The sequence below is a fragment of the Nycticebus coucang genome, chromosome 2 (assembly GCF_027406575.1).
Source record: "Nycticebus coucang isolate mNycCou1 chromosome 2, mNycCou1.pri, whole genome shotgun sequence".
NCBI lineage: Eukaryota > Metazoa > Chordata > Mammalia > Primates > Lorisidae > Nycticebus > Nycticebus coucang.
This window is the reverse complement of record NC_069781.1, coordinates 6,668,748-6,687,790: the sequence shown is the minus strand read 5'-3', so window position 1 is coordinate 6,687,790 and position 19,043 is coordinate 6,668,748. Positions and strand designations below refer to the sequence as shown.

Sequence of the window (19,043 nt, the reverse complement as noted above, 5' to 3'; positions counted from 1 at the left end):
GGGGTCGGAGAAGCCTGTGAGCCATAGAGACACAGACAGACTGATGGATAGGCAGCTGGTAGATGGACAACTAGAAGGAGAAGCCCACCAGTAACCTCTCTCTCTGTTTCCATTTCCTTCCCTCCCCAATGCCCTGCCTAATAGGGTTATAGGGATTCAGTGCAGATAAAGTGCTGGCACTCAGGAAAGCTATTATTCTATCACATTAAGTTATATAGACTTTAACCTCATCAGTCCTAAATTCTCTATAGCAGTGGTTCTCAACCTTCCCAATACCCTGGCCCTTTAATACAGTTCCTGTGGGTCACGACCTGTAGGTTGAGAACCGCTGCTGTATAGAGACCTAATCCTTATCTCTCTTATTTACCAGTCCTCAAGTTTAGCTAATGGCATTGTACATTGAATACCTTAAACTTGTATTTAAAGATGGGCCATGAATAGAATTAGGTATTGCGTTTTGGAGACAAAACGCCAGTTTCTCTGGGAGGGGTGGGCGCGCACCAGGGTCGTCTTCACTTACCCAGATTAGCTTTAAAAGTTCTAATGGCTAACAAGACAGTCCGGAGAAATTGCCTGTCATTGCCTAGCCCCATTGGTTCAGAGACCCTGGTCTAAACTGACTCAGGAGTCCATGAGGACACACTAACGAAGAGACCGTATGAAATGAGGTGTTCAAACCACCCTGTGGCTGGCAGCAGAAGGGGAGGCTTTTCAGGTTGTTGCAAACAGCCTGTGACAGTAAAAACGCTCCTGTGGTTAGCGGGCTCACCCTGGACAGTTTGGATTCCTGGAACCTTCCACAGAGACATCAGGATCTCACCATGCTGACTGTCTGTTAGGAAGCAAACCCATGTCTTTTGAAAGCACAGAGAAATTATGTGCTTTGTGCTTTGAAAGCACAAGAAATTTTTATGTTTTACCTTCTTTTCTCCTTGGCACAAGCGATCCTCATGCCTCAGTTTTTCTATTTTTAGTAGAGACGGGGTCTTGCTTTTTGCTCAGGCTGGTATGGAACCGTGAGCTCAAGCAATCCACCTGCCTCGGACTCCCAGAGTGCTGGGATTATGGTGTGAGACACTGTACCTGGCCTTCTTTTAGGATTCTGGCCTTGGTGTGTATTTTATTCAAAACAAATCGTGGTATTCCCCAGGCATTTATAAAGGCTTTCCTGGTCAGGTTGCATTTGTTTTTCATCTTTACTGTCTGTTATGCATCTTTACTGTTGCTGTGCTTATTGAGAGTTAACAGATTATTACACTGTACTTTCTCAGTTGTGACTTAATGCTTTACACTTGCTAAAGACAAGCAATGCAGAGTGTCCCTGAGCAGTGCTGTAGATGCTACATTGTGCTAAGAAGGTACTTAGGACTCTGCAATACTAAGACTTGGTCTCTGTCCCAAAGAAGTTTATGTTAGTGGAATAGTGGTCCTGTAGTGCAGTGCCCTGGGCTGGCGTTCATCCAGAAGTTCTCTGCATGCAAGATACTAGGTTGATGCCACTGTCGCCCCATTGTGCAGTCAAGAAACAGGCTCAGATTTCAACAAGACCTGTTCACCCCAGAGTCCATGCTTATTGTGCTACAAGGGACATGGGAACAGAACACTGGTGGATGTAGGGTTGTGATAGAGACAAATACCAAGTACCCAAATGGGGTGAAGGAGAAGTATTCAGGTGGGAGTGAGGTGGTAGGGAGGAGGAAGGACCAGTTAGAGAAGGTTTCCTAGTGGGGAGGTCTGCAGGGGAGGAATGGGCTGGGAAGGGCATGTCAGGGAGAGCAAATGGTACTTGTTAAAGTGCAGTCAGAGGGGGCACTGGGGTATGGGGTGCAGGAACCGCACAGATTCTGGGGAGGCTGGCATGGGAAGTGGGTACGGGGCAGAAGCTGCTGCCAGTCTAGACCCTGAAGGGCCTTTGTGTGCCTGCTTCAGGAGCTCAGACTTCTCCTACAGAGGTGGCAACAATGACAACTCCAACCAATTTTTGAGAGCCTGTTTGTGCTTAGCAGCAGCGTGTCCATATTAACTACAAACTGCCAATTACCCCACAAGGCACATGATGTTCCAAACATTGCCCAGGTGACACTGCTGGCCAGGGGTGACTGACCACTGACAGGCAGACACCCTCCTAAGCCTGTGCTCTCCTCTGCCTCTCAGCCAGTAGCTATCTCCAGAGAATTATAAGCAGGAGAGTGACCTGGTCAGCTCTGCGTTCTAGAAAGATGGCTGTGATAGTAGGGAGTGGAGGTGGAATGGTCAGAGGGAGGAAGCCAGCCAAGGGTGTGGTGGGGCATGGAGAGGACAGGAACGATGAGCGATTTAGGAGGAGCAATGCCAAGATGTGGGGTGTGCATGGGCTGAGGCTGACTCCCGGCTCCGGTCCTGGCAGAGGAGTGGTGTTCAGAGTGGTTTTGAAGCTGGTGGTATCTCTACTTACAAGAATCTTTATACTCTACTTCAGTGATTGGAGACTTTTTGACAATAGATTCTTAGCAAACAAACCTGTTTCTTTTTCTTGTTTTTTTTTTTTTTTTTTTTTTTTGAGACAGAGTCTCACTTTATCACCCTCGGTAGAGTGCTATGGCATCACAGCTCACAGCAACCTCCCAACTCTTGGGTTTTTTAGGCGATTCTCTTGCCTTAGCCTCCCGAGTAGCTGGGACTACAGGCGCCTGCCACAACGCCCGGCTATTTTTTTTTTGTTGCGGTTTGGCTGGGGCTGGGTTTGAGCCCACCACCCTTGGTATATGGGGCCGGCGCCCTACTCACTGAGCCACAGGCACCGCCCTTTTTCTTGCTTTTTAGTTGAGGGAAGGCCATGGGGACCCTGTATCTTCAGGAAGGTTAATATTTGGACTGTTGGTAGGGGCAGAGTTTAAAATTGATGGGCTAAGAACTTTGTGATACAAAAAGATTCCAGGAGAAATATTTAAACCCTGGACTAGTTTAAATAACTTTTATTTTTTAATTGCCTTATTCCTAGAAACCTATTTAATTTACTTCCTATAACGCCCGTAAGTGCATTTATTTTAAAAGAAAATTGCATAATTTAGATTTATCACTAATTAAACCGCCACCCTCTTCTGTAGGCTTTTCTCCCTGTTAGATTACTGGGTTGTGTTGAACTAATTCCTTCCTGCAAGAGTTGCTCACCTGGAAGGCCCTGGGATCTAGGGTGGAATTTAGGAGTTCTGTGTCCTCAGGTGGGAAAAGTTAAAACTTTGTTTAGCCTCTAACTAAAATTTAGCATTTCACTTTTTTTTTTTTTTTTTGGCCAGGACTGGGTTTGAACCCATCACCTCCGGCATATGGGGCCGGTGCCCTACTCTGTTGAGCCACAGGCGCCGCCCTAGCATTTCACTTTTTAAGAATATAGGTAAACAGGGCGGCGCCTGTGGCTCAAGGAGTAGGGCGCCGGTCCCATATGCCGGAGGTGGCGGGTTCAAACCCAGCCCCGGCCAAAAAAAAAAGAAAAAAAAAAAAAGAATATAGGTAAACAAACCGCAGTACTATTCTTATAGTCTTTCTCCAGTGGAAATTAAGAGATTTTCATATCACATAAATTGTAATTATTATTTACATTCATCACTACTTTGAAATGACAGTAGTTACCATAGATCTTGTTATTTAATGTGTTAATAATGACACATACTTAATCTATTAAGACTAAAAACTGCTCTATCACAGTTTTTAAAAATATTTTGAGGTCTGTTTCTGTTTGTTTGTTTGTTCATTCATTCAGAGACAGGGTCTTGCTCTGTCACCCAGGATACTGCAAGCCTTCAGCTACGAAGTGATCCTCCTGCCTTACCCTCCTGAATAGCTAGAACTATAGGCATGAGCCAGCACACTTGGCTAATTTCTTTTATTTTTTGTAGACATGGGGATTCTCACCATGTTGCCGAGGCTGGTCTCCAACTTGTAGCCTCAAGTGAGCATCCTGCCTTGGGCTCTGAAAAATGCTGGGATTACATATGTGAACCACCTCACCCAGCCTCTTGAGGCCTGTTTCAATATGGTTGCCTTTACAATCCTCTGTATTTTATTTTATACATTTACAGACTTTATTCTGAGGAGTCCCTGGGCATCACCTGCCACAGAGAGGTCCACAACCTGCCACAGAGGTGGAGCCTGGTCTCCGTGGCATGGTGTGGCGGTCTGGCCTTGAATCCCTGGTTAATCCTCCTCCTCTGGCAGGGCATTAAGCTGTTCAGGGTCCACCCTCTTCCTTGCCCCAGTAAGCATGGCACCCCCCCCCAGAACTCCCAATCCTTGACATCTGTGTTCTTTAATTGATTAAATCCATCCATCAAGCATCACTTATCTTCCATTAGACCTTAGAGTGAGTGTGAGTTTTAATTAGCTGTGTTTTTCTCACAGGGAGCAGAAGCATGTAATGATCTTTGCATCACCACCCTGCCCTTATCCCTGCAGCTTATCAGTGGGCACGGTGTTTTAGGGTGCTGGGAAAATTTTGTTCAGGGTGTATTTTGTAATACAAAATTTTGTAACATAATGCAAAGATTGCGTTTTTTAAAAAAATAGTTTTAACTACTCTGGGTGAAGGTGTAAATTACAAAATAAAGGACCACATAGAAGTAGATAAAATGACTTTCATCAGGTTCAAATCGTGGGAAATAATACTTTTCCTCTACACTCGTATTGTGAAAAGTTATATGAGACTGTTATAAACTGACTTGAGAATAGTCTAAGCATGATCTCATCAGTTGGAATACAGTATGAAATAAAACACGAAGCCTTCCCTCTTTTTAGAGGGATCTGTTTTATAGATTTTTAAATTATAGAGATGCCTTGAACTGGTGGATAATAGTGAAATACCCACAAAGGAAATAAGAATAAAACGAGTTTAAATAATTGAATGTGAGCAAAAGTTAGAGGACCATTTCTTATGTCTGACACATCCCTGCCCTCCTGCCCCTCCCCCATGCAGAAATGTCTCTGAGACCTGCTTCCGGAGGCCCCCAGTGTGGGCAGGAATGAGCCCTGCGGAGCTGGCTGCTCTGTGCTCTAGAGGGAACTGTGACCTTGGGCACAAGTGCCAACAGGAAGGTGGGAAGCTTCCCTGGGATGTTTTTCCTGGAGACAAGTCTCTCCCCTTTGGGACTGTGCAGTAGCTGGCCACTTTGGGTTAGCTGGTGTCTGTAGCAGACCCGAGCAGTCTAGACCAGATATGTGGTATCAGAGTCTTCTGCAAACATTTTTCATCAGTGACTCCCAACTTTGAGAAAGGATTATTAGTATATAAAACAATCATTATTATTATTATTATTTTAGAGACAGAGTTTCACTTTGTTGCCCTTGGTAGAATGCTGTGTTGTCACAGCTCACAGCAACCTCTAGCTCTTGGGCTTAAGCGATTCTCTTGCCTCAGCCTCCCAAGTAGCTGGGACTGCAGGCGCCCAGCTATTTTTTTTTTATTGCGGTTTGGCCAGGGCTGGGTTTGAACCCACCACCCTCGCCACCCTCGGTATATGGAGCTGGTGCCCTATTCACCTAGCCACAGGCACCACCCTAGAAAAAAACTTTAAATTATACTTTAAAGACCCAAACCATTCTCTTAGAATACTTTCCAAATGAGTTAATCATGCACCGGTCCAGTGAGTTTTGTGGCCTCGTTTTTACATAATTTTCAAACAATTTGATATATTCTTATAGCCATCACCATAGCTTTTCAGTGGTTTGGAGGCATTGTTTTAGATATCATCATTCTTGGTGCTCAACTGGCTAATTAATGACTTTTCCTGAGTTTACTTGGTAGGTGGAAATCTTTTGTTAACATTATGATAAAATCACAAAAGGGCTTCAAATGGGTGAGAGACACCTTTGAAGATCCAAGTCTTAAATATATTTAAAATATGACTGAGAAAAGGTGCTGCAGAAAATGTTCACACACACAAAAAATTAGAATAGCAGATGCTAAAATTTTTTTTCCCAAGACTTAGCTGTAGATATATGGAAGAACAGGAGAGGGGGTTATGTGGGACGTGTTTCCTGAATGAAGCCTTTAGGCTTCTTACGGGTCTGACTTCCTGAGAGTGGGAGTGGCAAAGTTCGCGTCTTAAGCAAGAAAGATTTAAGTACATTCTGCAACTTTGGCCTTGTAAGCTGTGATCGTTTTTTAAAGTTGATGAGCATAGTTCACTATGAAATGAAGCAAGTAACTTGGCATTTGTGCATTGTGAGTCAATTTTGACATCAGCCTGGATTGGGAATTGACTGGGAGGTTTTGGTGTTCGACTGTGGCTACATTTCAGCCTCTGGTTCCAGAGGCATGCATGAGCAATACTTCCCTTTGGGCTTTGGCCATTAATTTGTGGAATAGAGTAAGGACTAGAGAGGCTGCCTTGGATTGCCTTGGACTGCCTGACGTCCTGTTGAACCAAGAAGCAGTGGGAGGCCCTTTCCTTCCTAAGGAAGGCCGCATCATCCTCTTGGATAAAGTTCCCAGCATTAGTCTACATGTTGGGGACAGTTCCACTTTAACTCGCACTTGAAGTTCATAGTCACCTTTGGACGGGTATCTGCATTCTGCTTATTCCAGGTGTTTTCCAGGCCATTTCCCTGATTATGTAACTTTGATCAAATCCAGATGCTGCAGAATGTTTGATAGAAGAGGTCAAATGGCATTTGAGAAGAAAAGCATTTCTGTATTCATGACTTTGGTTTAATTTCCTGTGGGCCTTGTCTGCCAAAGTTGTGTGCTCACAGCCATGAGCTTAAGACACTAGAGGGAAACAACACAAGTACTTTTTCGGGATGACTCGAGATTTCCCTCTTCCCCAGTGTACTCTTTCCATGTTAAATTATCAATTATGTAAGTACTAGTTGACTTCTATTAATGATGTTTTTTTACTTTTATAATTGTTTTCCCTCCCTCCCTTTCTTTCATTTCTTTTCTTTCTGTTGTTTTTTTGAGATAGGGTCTCACTGTTCCACCCAGGCTGGTCTCGAACTCTTGGCTTCGGGCAGTCCTTCCCCCTCAGCCTCCCAAGCATCTGGAACTGCAGGCACGAGCCACCGAGCGTGGCTACTGCAGTGATTCTCCAGTAATGAAAATAATCCATGTTCATTGTGAGAAACGGGCAACAATATAGAAAGGTATAAAGGAAACTTAAAACACTTATAATCCCCCCACCCTGAGTTAACAGCTGTTCATATTTTGATGAAGTTCCTTCTGGTCTTTTTTCAATTTTTGTGAACTTGATCCCAATTCTGTATAGGCCATATATGCTGAATTGTGATATAAATATTTAATATATTATTATAATTATATTCCCAAACCATGAAGTATATATTTTCAGTGAAGTATTTATTTTTGAATAGATTTCTGTTTTGTAGGTGGAGCGTAAACTAATTTATCTTACAGTGATATATATTTTAAACTTTTCCTTTCTGTGCTGTTATTTAAAATCAATAATAATGTATATAAATCATTATGTGGCTCTCTTAGGATAAATTCTCAGAGGTAAATCCCAAATTGTACAATCCTTTAAAGACTCTTAGTTCATATTCCAGTTGCTCTTCTAAAATGTTATAGTTTATCTTTTTTCTTTTTTTTGCAGTTTTTTTTTTTTTGACCGCCACCTCCCGTATATGGGGCCAGCAGCCTACTCCTTGAGCCACAGGTGCCACCCCCTAAAATGTTATAGTTTTTATACCTACAATTTGCATTGTATGAGATGCCCCATTTTATTGAAGTCTTATTCACACTGTCAGTGTCAGGAAGATAAAATATATCTGAGAATCTGATGCAGAATTTGCCTTTTTTTTTTTGAGACAGAGCCTCAAGCTGTCACCCTGGGTAGAGTGCTGTGGCATCACAGCTCACAGTAACCTCCAACTCCTGGGCTCAAGCGATTCTCCTGTCTCTGCCTCCCAAGTAGCTGGGACTATAGGCACCTGCCACAATGCCTGGCTATTTTTTGGTTGCAGCCATCATTGTTTGGCAGGCCCAGGCTGAATTCGAACCTACCAGCTCAGGTGTATGTGGCTGGCGCCTTAGCTGCTTGAGCCACAGGCACCGAGCCGTTTTTTTGAAACAGGATATTGCTCCATCACCCGGACGAGGCTGTAGTGGCATAATCATAGCTCACAGCCGCCTCAGATTCATGGACTCAAGTGATCCTTACCTCAGCCTCTCTAGAAGGTGGGACTACAGGCGTGCAACACTCACCTGGCTAAGTTCTTTTTCTTTCCTTTTTTTTTGAGTCAGAATCTCAAGTTGTCACCCTGGGGGGAGTATCATGGCACCATAGCTCACAGCAACCTTCAATACTTGGGCTCAAGTGATCTTTTTGCCTCAGTTTTTCTATCTTTAGTAGAGATGGGGTCTCACTTTTGCTCAGGCAGGTACCTGGCTAATTTTAAAAAGATTTTTTATAGAGAAAGAGTCTTGCTCTGTATCCCAGGTTAGTCACAAACTTCTGGATTCAAACAGTCCTCTTGCCTTGACCTCCTAGGGTGGAGGTTTGAGTCACCATGCTCAGCCATTGCATTTCTTTTTTTTTTTTTTTTTCAGCCATTGCATTTCTTTAATTATTAACAAGAATTCACATGTTTTCCATGTTTAATGGTAATTTTAATTTTCTGTGAATTGCCTGGGCACGGTGGCTCACGCCTGTAATCCTAGCACTCTGGGAGGCCCAGGAGGGTAGATCACTTGGGCTCAGAATTTCAAGACCAGCCTGAGCAAGAGTGAGACTCCCATCTCTAAAACTATTTGGATGTTATGGCGGGTGCCGATAGTCCCAGCTACTTGGGAGGCTAAGGCAAGAGGATCACTTGAGCCCAAGAGTTTAGAGATTTCTGTGAGCTATGCCATGGCACTCTACTGAGGGCGATAAATTCTGTGAATTGCTTATAATTGGTTGCTGTCCATTTTTTCCATAGCAGAGGGATTTATCTTTTTCTTGTTGGTACTTAAGAATCTTTTTATGTTAGAAATCCTTTATCTGACAGTTTTCCTTAATATAATGACAATAGAAACTTTTGACTAGATTCCACTTAACTGATTTGCTGCACTGGCCAGTACTCTCCACTTGAACAAACATGCCTCCCTGGCCGGCGGCACCGGATAGAGCGGGGCAGCTCCCCTGCCTGTGTCTGCTGCCCTGCACTGCTTCTGTCAGCCAGGAGCCAGTTGGCTGTGTTTGTTTCCAAGCCTTCTTACTTATTTCAGCTATACTGTTGTAATTACTTGGTTAATAAAACCAGTGAAATACAGGTATGAAAAGAGAACTGTGTCTATGAAAATTAAGATGCATGCTTTAGAAAGACTCAGTAGAGGAAAGCAACTTTTAAAAATTGCTATAGAATTAGATGTAGAACAAGTATAAACCATCAGAATGGATTGTAGAAATCTAGAAAGAGCCTGCGGTGGGAATGCATAACACAGGTGATAAGTTCTCCCTCCACCTGTAGGACATTGAAGCCAGAAGTGAGTGATGCATTCTACAGTGGACAGCAACCTGTTCCAGTGCAGACCCACGCTCTAAAGACCCACACTCTAAAGGACAGTCTTTGGCCCACATATTTTAATAAAAAGCAATTCCATGCTTTTACCAGCTTTTTGGGTTAACTGGTCAATCCCTGATCATTGTGACGTTAGTTGTATTTCAGAGCCAGCGTGAGCACTCAAAGAACAGAGAAGCCTAGTGGAGATGGTCGTGTTACCAAACCCTCTTCCTTAAAGTTATCTTTGCCCTGATGATTCATAAAATGGCATTACCAAGTTTGTAATGACGTAATTGGGGTTGTACTCTTTCAGAAAAACAATTCCTGGAGGTTTACTTTAGTTAGTAGCACAAAAGCTAGAATTAATAGATTTTTATTATTTATGTTCTTTTTTTTTTTTTTTGAGACTGAGCCTCAAGCTGTTCCCTTCGTAGAGTGCTGTGGCGTCACAGCTCACAGCAACCTCCAACTCCTGGGCTTAGGCGATTCTCTTGCCTCAGCCTCCCAAGTAGCTGGGACTACAGGCGCCTGCCCATTATTTATGTTCTGTTGGTTTATTCCAAAGAGGTCTTTTAAAGAATGTCTGTCTCTGAAAGTTCCCAAGTCATATTTCTGGAAGTTTCGCCTGGTCTCCAGGTATCCCACGTGACTCCAGTGTTCTATCTTGTGTAGGCAGATTTAGGAGGTACACGCTGAGTTCCGTTACATGTACATACTGCTAGTGGTGGAGCGTGGGCTTTGGGTGTACCCACCACCCAAATAGTGAACATTGTACCGCATAGGTAATTTTTCATCCGTCTCCCTCTCCCAGCCTCCCCTTTGGTGAGTCTACAATGTCCAGCATTCCAGTCTGTGTGCCCGTGAACAGCCGTAGTTATGCTCCCACCCGTGAGAGCACACCGATTTTTCTGTTTCCGAGTTCACGTAGGGTAATGGCTGGTTACTGCAGATGTGATTTCATTCTTACCGCTGAGTGTGCTCCATGGTGTACATACACACGCACCATTCTCATACTCCACCCATCTGTTCATGGGCACTTCGGTTGATGCCCTATCTTTGCAGTGGTTGACTGTGCTGTGATGAACATGCGAGCGCATCTGTGGGGTTTATTTTTTTGAAGTAAATGTGGAATCAGGTTCATCACTGAGAGAGGTATTATTGTCCAAGAAAAGACATTTGAGGATCCTTTGAATTCATAGAGAGGGAAAACTAAAACATAATGTTATTTTGTTACCATTTGTATTTGGCGCAGGCCATGGTAGATCTAGAACTCAAACTAGAATTTTCCCCTCCTTTTTTTTTTTTTAAGTTTGATTTCTTATTGTAGTTTCCGTAGATTGAGTATTTCAGATTTTATTCCATAATGTTCCTCAGCTGTAACATCCACTTCAGTGGACTTGCTGGTCTGGAAGAACCCTTCTGTGTATTGTCGTTATCATAAAGAAATTCTGGAGTTTGAGCACAGTTCAAGAAAAAGAGGAAGACACGAAGACACTTTGGAAAAAATAATCAACTATCTGACCCTTTTGTGAACAATATTCACACATTTTCTAATTTAAGAGCCATTGGTTGGTTTCTAACTTTTAGAATCTATTATAGACCAAGCATGGAACAGACTTTATCATTAGAGAAGAAACTATTACTGATTTTCAGAAGGCAATTTTTAAAATGTGAAGAACTGTTGGCTGTGGTGACTCACGCCTTAGCACTTTGGTGGGCAGAGGTGGGCAGATCACTCGAGCTAGGGTGTTCAAGACCAGGCTGAGCAAGAGTGTGGCCCCATCTCTACCAAAATAGAAAAGAATTTGCCAGGCCTGGTGGCTGGCACCTGTCGTCCCAGCTACTTGGGAGGCTAAGGCAGGAGGATCACTGGAGCCCAGGAATTTGAGGTAGCAGTGAGCTATAATGACACCACCGTCCTGTAGCCAGGGTGACATGCTATTTAAAAAAGAAGAAGAAGAAGAAGAACGCGTTTGAGAGTGGGCATGGGGAGGAAGCCAGAAGAAGAGTGAGATGTTAATACCCTTAGTTGTGCTGTAAGTCCTTGAGAGGTGCTGTCTCTAGCTGAAAGAACAGGCAGTGAAGGTGTAAGTCTGTTCCTGAGAACAGGGAGGCAACCAGCAGGGGATGACACCTAGGAGAGGTGGCGGGGGGACGTGGTGGCGGAGCTGATGGTAGAGAGCCGGAGGTGCTCCAAGAAAGGCAGCTGCTGCCTCTGTGGGTACAGAGGAGTGGGAGAGCAAATGTTTGCCTTTCATTTTAGGCCCCTCTGTCCTGTTTGATTTTAAGTTATGTGCATTTATTCACTTTGAAACATTTAAGAATGTTTTAAACCAAGAAATTTTTGCTGTATATTTTAAGCAAAGGCAAAAACATATGAGGATGAACTGTTTCCATTTCTGACTAAATTCATCTTGAATTAATGATTTTAAAAAGCTTAAACTATTTGGAAACAGTAATTACCTACTCAGACTGAAAATATTTAGTGTATTTTTTAACTATCTTATTAATAATAGTGTGTACAGATATTAAGAAATGAAGTAAATTAGGAACATACAATGTTGAAAATACAGACTTTTTTGCTTCTAAGAATAAAACGAAGTTTTTCTTCTAATTCTTCTTCTTCCTTTTTTTTTTTTTTCCACTTGTTCTCCTCTTTCTCTTCCAGAAGCCCTTCAGAGGCCAGTAGCATCTGACTTTGAGCCCCAAGGTCTGAGTGAAGCTGCTCGTTGGAACTCCAAGGAAAACCTTCTTGCTGGGCCCAGTGAAAATGACCCCAACCTTTTTGTTGCACTGTATGACTTTGTGGCCAGTGGGGACAACACTCTAAGCATAACTAAAGGTAAAAGGGCTATGGGTGGCAAGGGCGGGTTGCAGGAGACACAGATCAGGGAATTGTGGCTTAACTTGCTACCCCCCTGCTTGTGAAGGAGCAGCTTTAAAGTTCGAATGCAGAGACACCCAGAACAGTGTCAGCATCTTTCAAAGGCAGTCACCTCTCTTTAAGGAGAAGAATTGTTGCACAGTAACCTTTAGCAAAAACAGAACTTGCTCTGTTTTTTGTGCTGAAAAGGATATCTGGTCCAAATACTGAAAACATTTTTTTCCCTTAAAAACAAAAAATTTCCCCCCAAAAGTTTGCTTGTATTAGGAACAGAGCACTAGAGTAAACATAATGGATTTAAACAAATTGAGGCTACATGCTCACAAACAAGAAGCTTCATATACATAAACGTGTTCCATACACTTATAATTGCATGTATTTATGTAGACTTATTAAAATGAAATCAGTATTTAGGAATTTGGGACTCTTCATAATCATACAAGAATGAATAAAAAGAATGACATTGGTGTTTAAAGCCAATTTGTCTGACTTGGTTCTTTTCTTCTAAGGTGAAAAGCTCCGTGTTCTAGGCTACAATCACAATGGGGAATGGTGCGAAGCCCAAACCAAAAATGGCCAAGGCTGGGTCCCAAGCAACTACATCACACCAGTCAACAGCCTCGAGAAGCACTCCTGGTACCACGGGCCAGTGTCCCGGAACGCTGCCGAGTATCTGCTGAGCAGCGGGATCAATGGCAGTTTCTTGGTGCGGGAGAGTGAGAGCAGTCCCGGCCAGAGGTCCATCTCTCTGAGATATGAGGGGAGGGTGTATCACTACAGGATCAACACTGCTTCTGACGGCAAGGTACCTCGTCAGGGAGCTGATGGGTCTGGGAGAGTGGCAGTTAGTCCTTGGCCAGGAGAACTCAGGGGTCCTGCTGTCGGGGTGGTAAGTTATTGCAGTGAGCTCAGCTGAGAAGATGTTTGAAGGGCCTTCCTAGTAAACAGCAGCAAACTTTATTCCTTAGCCTTATGAAGACCCTTTTTTGAGGATCAGTCACTTACTCTTACAAGTCCTTGGGGCTGGTATGATTCTCTCAATGACCTGCTGGTATTTTGTTATTAGCAGTTTGTTAAAATAGGGAAAATATGTGTTGGGTTTTAGACATACTTCTTACAGTAAGACTTTTCCTTTGTAAGAAAATCTCTTCTAGGCTCAGCACCTGTAGCACAGTGGTTATGGCGCCAGCCACATACCCCAAGGCTGGCAGGTTTGAATCCAGCGCAGGCTAGCTTAAACAACAATGACAACTGCAACAAAAAATAGCTGGGTGTTGTGACGGGTGCTTGTAGTCCCAGTTACTTGGGAGGCTGAGGCAAGAGAATCGCTTAAGCCAAAGAGTTTGAGGTTGCTGTGAGCTGTGACACCATGGCACTCTACCTCAGGTGACATAGTGAGACTCTGAGTCAAAAAAAAGGGAAAATCTCTTCTAATGTTAGTAATTCATCCTCAGTGAGAAAACTTTAAACAACAGATAAGTTTTCGTAAAGCAAAAGACCATTTTACAAGCACTTCCACGAAGTAAGTCTGGTAATATGGCCTTCTTCCTAGAGATAAAATCACATCTATGGATATGTGTGTGACACATATATACATACATACACAGGAACCTCTGTAAGTTGACCACCCAAGGGTCTGTAACAAACTGGTCCATATACGGAGGCGGTCAGTGTAAGGAACTGGGCCTCTTGTACTGCTGTGTACATTGTGCATGTGGGACCATGAAAATGATGTTAGCTTAAGGCAGTGGTTAGTGGAGGGAGGTGGTCAACTGTGGAGGTTACAAAATATCCTCTACGTGTTAGTCATCTCTTTGTAAAACTTTGTAATGAATATTTTGTAAATAAAGGTACATTTAGCTACAATTTCCCATTTTCCCTATGTATGGAGACTTTTAAGGTGACTGCGACACCCCATATAATATATAGTATGTATACACATACATAGTTTTTAAAAACAAGCAGATCACGTTATACCCATAGGTTTCCAAGCCCAATTATAGTGTCGTAAAGAAGTTGGCATAAGTGGTTTTGTGGTCTTCATAGAAATAGTCCTAAAGGGCCCATGAAGGAGAGGGTGGCATTAACATTACTGAGTTCCTACTGTGTGCTGGGGCATCTTGCCGTCTCGTGTAAGCCTCACATGAGTCCTCTGGGCAGTACTGCTGTAACCTGGTTTTCTTTTCTTTCCTTTTCTTTTTGTTTTGTTTTATTTCTTTTTTTTTAAGAGTCTCTTTTTTTTTTTTAAGAGTCTCAATCTCACTCTGTCACCCAGTCTAGAGAGCCATGGTGATGGTATCAGCCTAGATCGCAGCAACTCCAGGGCTCAAGTGATCCTCCTGCCTTAGTCTCCCAAGTAGCTGGGACTACTGGCACCCACCACAACACCCGCTTGTTTTTCTGTTTTTAGTAGAGATGGGGGTCTCACTCTTGCTCAGGCTGGTCTTGAATTCCTGAGCTCAGATGATCTTCCTTCCACCTTGGTGCTAGGATTACAGGCCTGAGCCACTGTGCCTGGCCTTATTTAATTCATCTTTTTCCTACATATTAGAAATATTTCCTAATGTATGTAGGCCTGTCGTTCTCTCTGTTCTCTTCCATTGGTGTAGCTATATGCTGATACCAAAATTTTGATTGCATTAGCGTTAGTGTAGCTAACATCTGGTAGGCTTAGTCCCCTCTTTCCTTTTTTTTCTCCCTTTTAGAGACAGAGTCATGCTGTGTTGCCCAGGCTGGACTCACCCTCTGGGCTCCGGCGGTCCTCGTGCCTCAGCCTCCTGAGTAGCTGGATTACAGGTGTGCGCTGCTACGCCTGTCTCGCATCATCTTATCTTTTCACCAGTTTCCTGGCTGTCCTTACATAGTCATTTGTACCATGTGAACATACATACACTTCTTTTTAAAATGTTCTCATTTATTTTCTTACATGTCTGAAAGTCTTCTAAGTCCTCTTGCCAGTATCTGATCTTTCCCATCGAGTGTCTTCAGTGCCAGCACTGTGGTGCTGTGTGGGAGACAACAGAACCTGTCGACAAGGTGTGCCTAGAGACGGGCCTTACCAGCTTGCTTTTTGGGTCTTTATTCTTATTCCAGATGTGGTCTTTCGGTTCCGGAGGGCTGTACTCCAGGGAGGTGGGGCCTTGGAAAGAGCCTTCAGACTGCCAGAGTACCTTTCTAGTGACTTGGAACACCAGGGCGTACTGCCTAGAGGAGGCAGTGTTCTAGAGCAGATGGCTTGCTTCCCATCTGTGCTGCTTGTCCAAGGCAGCTCACACTGTACCAAGATAATCACCTGAGGTTTCTTCTAGTGAACAGGATAATGGTTTCTTTCCCCAGAGTCGCTTAATCAACAGTTTTGGAACAGACGCAGGCAGGCATGATCTCATTGACAACTCATTAGCTAGGGGTTGGTCAACATACTTTCTGGGGCAAGGAGAGACTTCCATATAGGATGTGCGATTTGCAGAATTTGAGATTTATCCCAAGAGGAAGCCAACCCCTCTGTCTAAAAGCTGCTGTGTATTGGGTGGGTTTCTGTCACCCCATGCAGAACACAAGGCACTGATTGGTCTGTCGGTAGCCTCCACCGGGCAGTCACCGGCTTCCCGGGCATCCTGCCCTCCCCTGTCCCTCCATCAACTGTCTGAGCACCTGAACACTTACCAGCCCACAGGGTCCCTGGACATACCCTCTGTGGAGTTTCCTTTCCATGAGTACCACACTAGAGGGGATGTGTCTGGGCACATGGACAGTGTCAGAGCAAGAAGATGAGACTGGGCTGCTCGGTGAAAAGTGCTTCTCACATCACAGAACTTTGATGCAATCCATTTTAGATTTCAAAGGGGAAAATTTAAGATTAGTAGGAAGGACAGTCTGGGATTGAATAAGTATAATTTTTATTTTTAAATTAGCTTACTTCAGAAAACAAGTGAATTTAGAAGATTTCTCCCATAAGACCCCAACCCCCCCCCCCCACCCTTGGGGCCCACTTGCCTTCCCCATGTGTTCACGTTTTTCAGCAGCTGGTGTGTCTGGTGAGCCTGGGCTGGTACTCTTGGAGTTTTGAGTTAGATCTTGAAAGGCTGAGCCATGGCTGTTTCTTAGGATGTCGACAGTCTTGAAATTCTTCAGATACTCTGGGGTTTGCTTGTTGTTCTTTTGATCTTCCTCGAAGTTTCTTTTTCTTTTCTTTTTTTTTAGACAGTCTAACTTTGTCATCCCTGGTAAAGTGCTGTGGCGTCATAGGTCACAGCAACCTCAGACTCTTGGGATCAAGCAATTCTCTTGCCTGAGCCTCCCAGGTAGCTGGGACTACAGTCACCTGCCACACACCCAGCTCCTTTTTGTTGTTGTTGTTGTTGTCATTGTTTTTTAGCAGGCCCGGGCAGATTTTGAACCCACCAGCCCTGGTGCATGTGACCAGCGCCCTAACTACTGAGCTACGAGTGCCGAGCCACTCCCCAAAGTTTCTAATGCTCTGTCAACACAGAATTAAGGACTGATTTTTCTTTGCCTCTGCCTCAGTCATTCTTAGTTCTGAATATTTGTATCTACACCTCATTTATGTCTGTGTGATGCCACAGTGAGGTTCTTCAGTTCCTTAGCCCCCGATAGTCTTTCCTTTTCTTGAAAGATATGCCCAGTTGACATTTATTTTCATGGTCTGCTGAAGTGACAAATTCAATTTGGGCTTAAGGTTGAGCAGCGTGGCAGGAGGGACTACTTGGAGCCTCTTAGATTTTTAAGGTTTACCCACCCTACTGGTGGCTCGGCAGGAGCTTGCTACACACTGCTCATCTGCCCTTGGGGAGAAGCCTTGAAACCTTACTGAATACTCCTGGGCTTCCGCCTTCCTGCTGGGATGTGAGCAGCTCTGGAACAACCTATAAGTAGTGTGTCTGGAGTGGATCACCAGGGTCTGAAGCAGCCAAAGGTTACACAAGTTTCAGATCTGTTAAGCTTGTGAGTGTGGCTGTTGGGAGGAGTTTCTGGGGATTTATTTGACAAATCTTGTCTTTCAGGATCAGGGATGATTAGGAAGAGGCAGCAGGCTTGGCTGTGCACCCTGAATGTTTATGGAACCAGGTGCACAGCATGGCATAATGGCATGCCATTCACAAACTAACTTGACTTTCTTCCCTGAACATGCCACGAATTCCTGATAATTACCCAGTTCATCAAACTAGAACTAAGCAGAAGAAGGCCAGCAGACTAGACTTACGGAGTCATAGAGAAGTTGAACCCAATACACTGTGCATTTGAGGGAGATGGTTTTAATATTTCGTGTTGGTCTGTAAGTTTCATGTCAAAGATGAGCTAAGTCAGAGGATGTGTAAATTTAATTACTGAAAAGGATAAAGTTTGCTCATTCGGTGAAACCTCCTGTAACTCTGGAATCTCTAGTGGAATAGCCTGTGAGGGAATCACATGGGACTAAGCAGATTCTGCACAGACCAGGGCGTAGGAGAGCCATTAGCATGCTGTGCAGGATTGGAGGAACTTGACCTTCCGGGGAGTGCTGCTTTCAGACCCATCAGATGGGAGAAGCGGATAATGAGCCCTGCTCCCAGGTTCCCTGCCCCACAGGCTCTTTTGCCCCACACTGAGCCAGCGCTTTCTGAGGTGGGAGGGTACTCTGATTCCAGGAATGTCTTCTTGGAATGGCCATTCTCGTTTCTCCACAGTCCTTGGTAGGAAAACACCGCCAGCTCAGCTAACCTGAGAGAAGCGAAGAGGGGTTGGAATGCTTGCAACTTGCTGCAAAGTTACTGGATGTGCTGACAGCCCTTTGCAGCGGGGGCAGGGATTAGCAGCTGTCCCTGTGTCCTCCTCTGGTTTTTTTTTTTTTTTTTGGTAGAGACAGAGTCTCAGTGTACCGCCCTCGGTAGAGTGCCGTGGCATCACACGGCTCACAGCAACCTCCAACTCCTGGGCTTAAGCGATTCTCTTGCCTCAGCCTCCCGAGCAGCTGGGACTACAGGCGCCCGCCACAAGGCCTGGCTATTTTTTTTTGTTGTTGCAGTTTGGCCAGGGCTGGGTTTGAACCCGCCGCCCTCGACATATGGGGCCGGCGCCCTACTCACTGAGCCACAGGCGCCGCCCTGGTTTTTTTTTTGTGAGTGGCACTTGGGTCTGTGACTGAGCTGAACAAGGTGCTGTGAACATTGTCGGGTATGAAGCTGACAGCAGCCTCAGCCATGCTGACTCCCACACCCCCTGCTCCATTCTTGTGTGCACATGTGTCTGAGTGTAACTTAGCGTGTCCCAGAGCAGTTCACTCAGGTGTTCTTGGGCACTCTGAAAGATGAAAAGTATATAAAAGTGGGTGCCTCCTTATCCTGCAAGTTCTGCACATCAGAGTCACCATCTTGCAGAGGGACAAGCCAGTGTCCTCAGGTCACAGTCATCACATGAGGAGCAAGTTCCCAGAGCTGAAGCCTTCAGTTTGTCAGAATTTTATTTTAGTAGGATTGTTATCAAAAGAACATAAACCCCCAAAGTCTGCCATTGGCTTACCTGAGTTTTAGAAATTCATTTATGCCATTTCCCCAAGCAAAAAGAAGAAAGAAAAAATATCCTTTTTGATAAATCCTCTTTGCCCTCTTGAAGGTTATAGATGGGGTCACATAGCTGACAGGTGCAGAAGTTTTGGCCCTGCCTCCTGGAGGCTTGTTCTTACCTTTTCTGA

The 19,043-nt window shown here is 44.3% G+C and overlaps 1 protein-coding gene across 2 annotated transcripts in view; it reads left to right on the top strand.

Annotated features, from left to right (window-relative positions):
• ABL1 (ABL proto-oncogene 1, non-receptor tyrosine kinase) overlaps window positions 1–19,043 on the top strand; it is a 151,101-nt gene that overhangs the window by 108,456 nt on the left and 23,602 nt on the right. For both annotated transcript variants that reach the window (XM_053559600.1, XM_053559605.1), the window contains exons 2-3: window positions 12,140–12,313; window positions 12,865–13,160. In XM_053559600.1, the coding sequence (XP_053415575.1) occupies window positions 12,140–12,313; window positions 12,865–13,160 (470 nt within the window). The remainder of the gene's footprint in view (window positions 1–12,139; window positions 12,314–12,864; window positions 13,161–19,043) is intronic.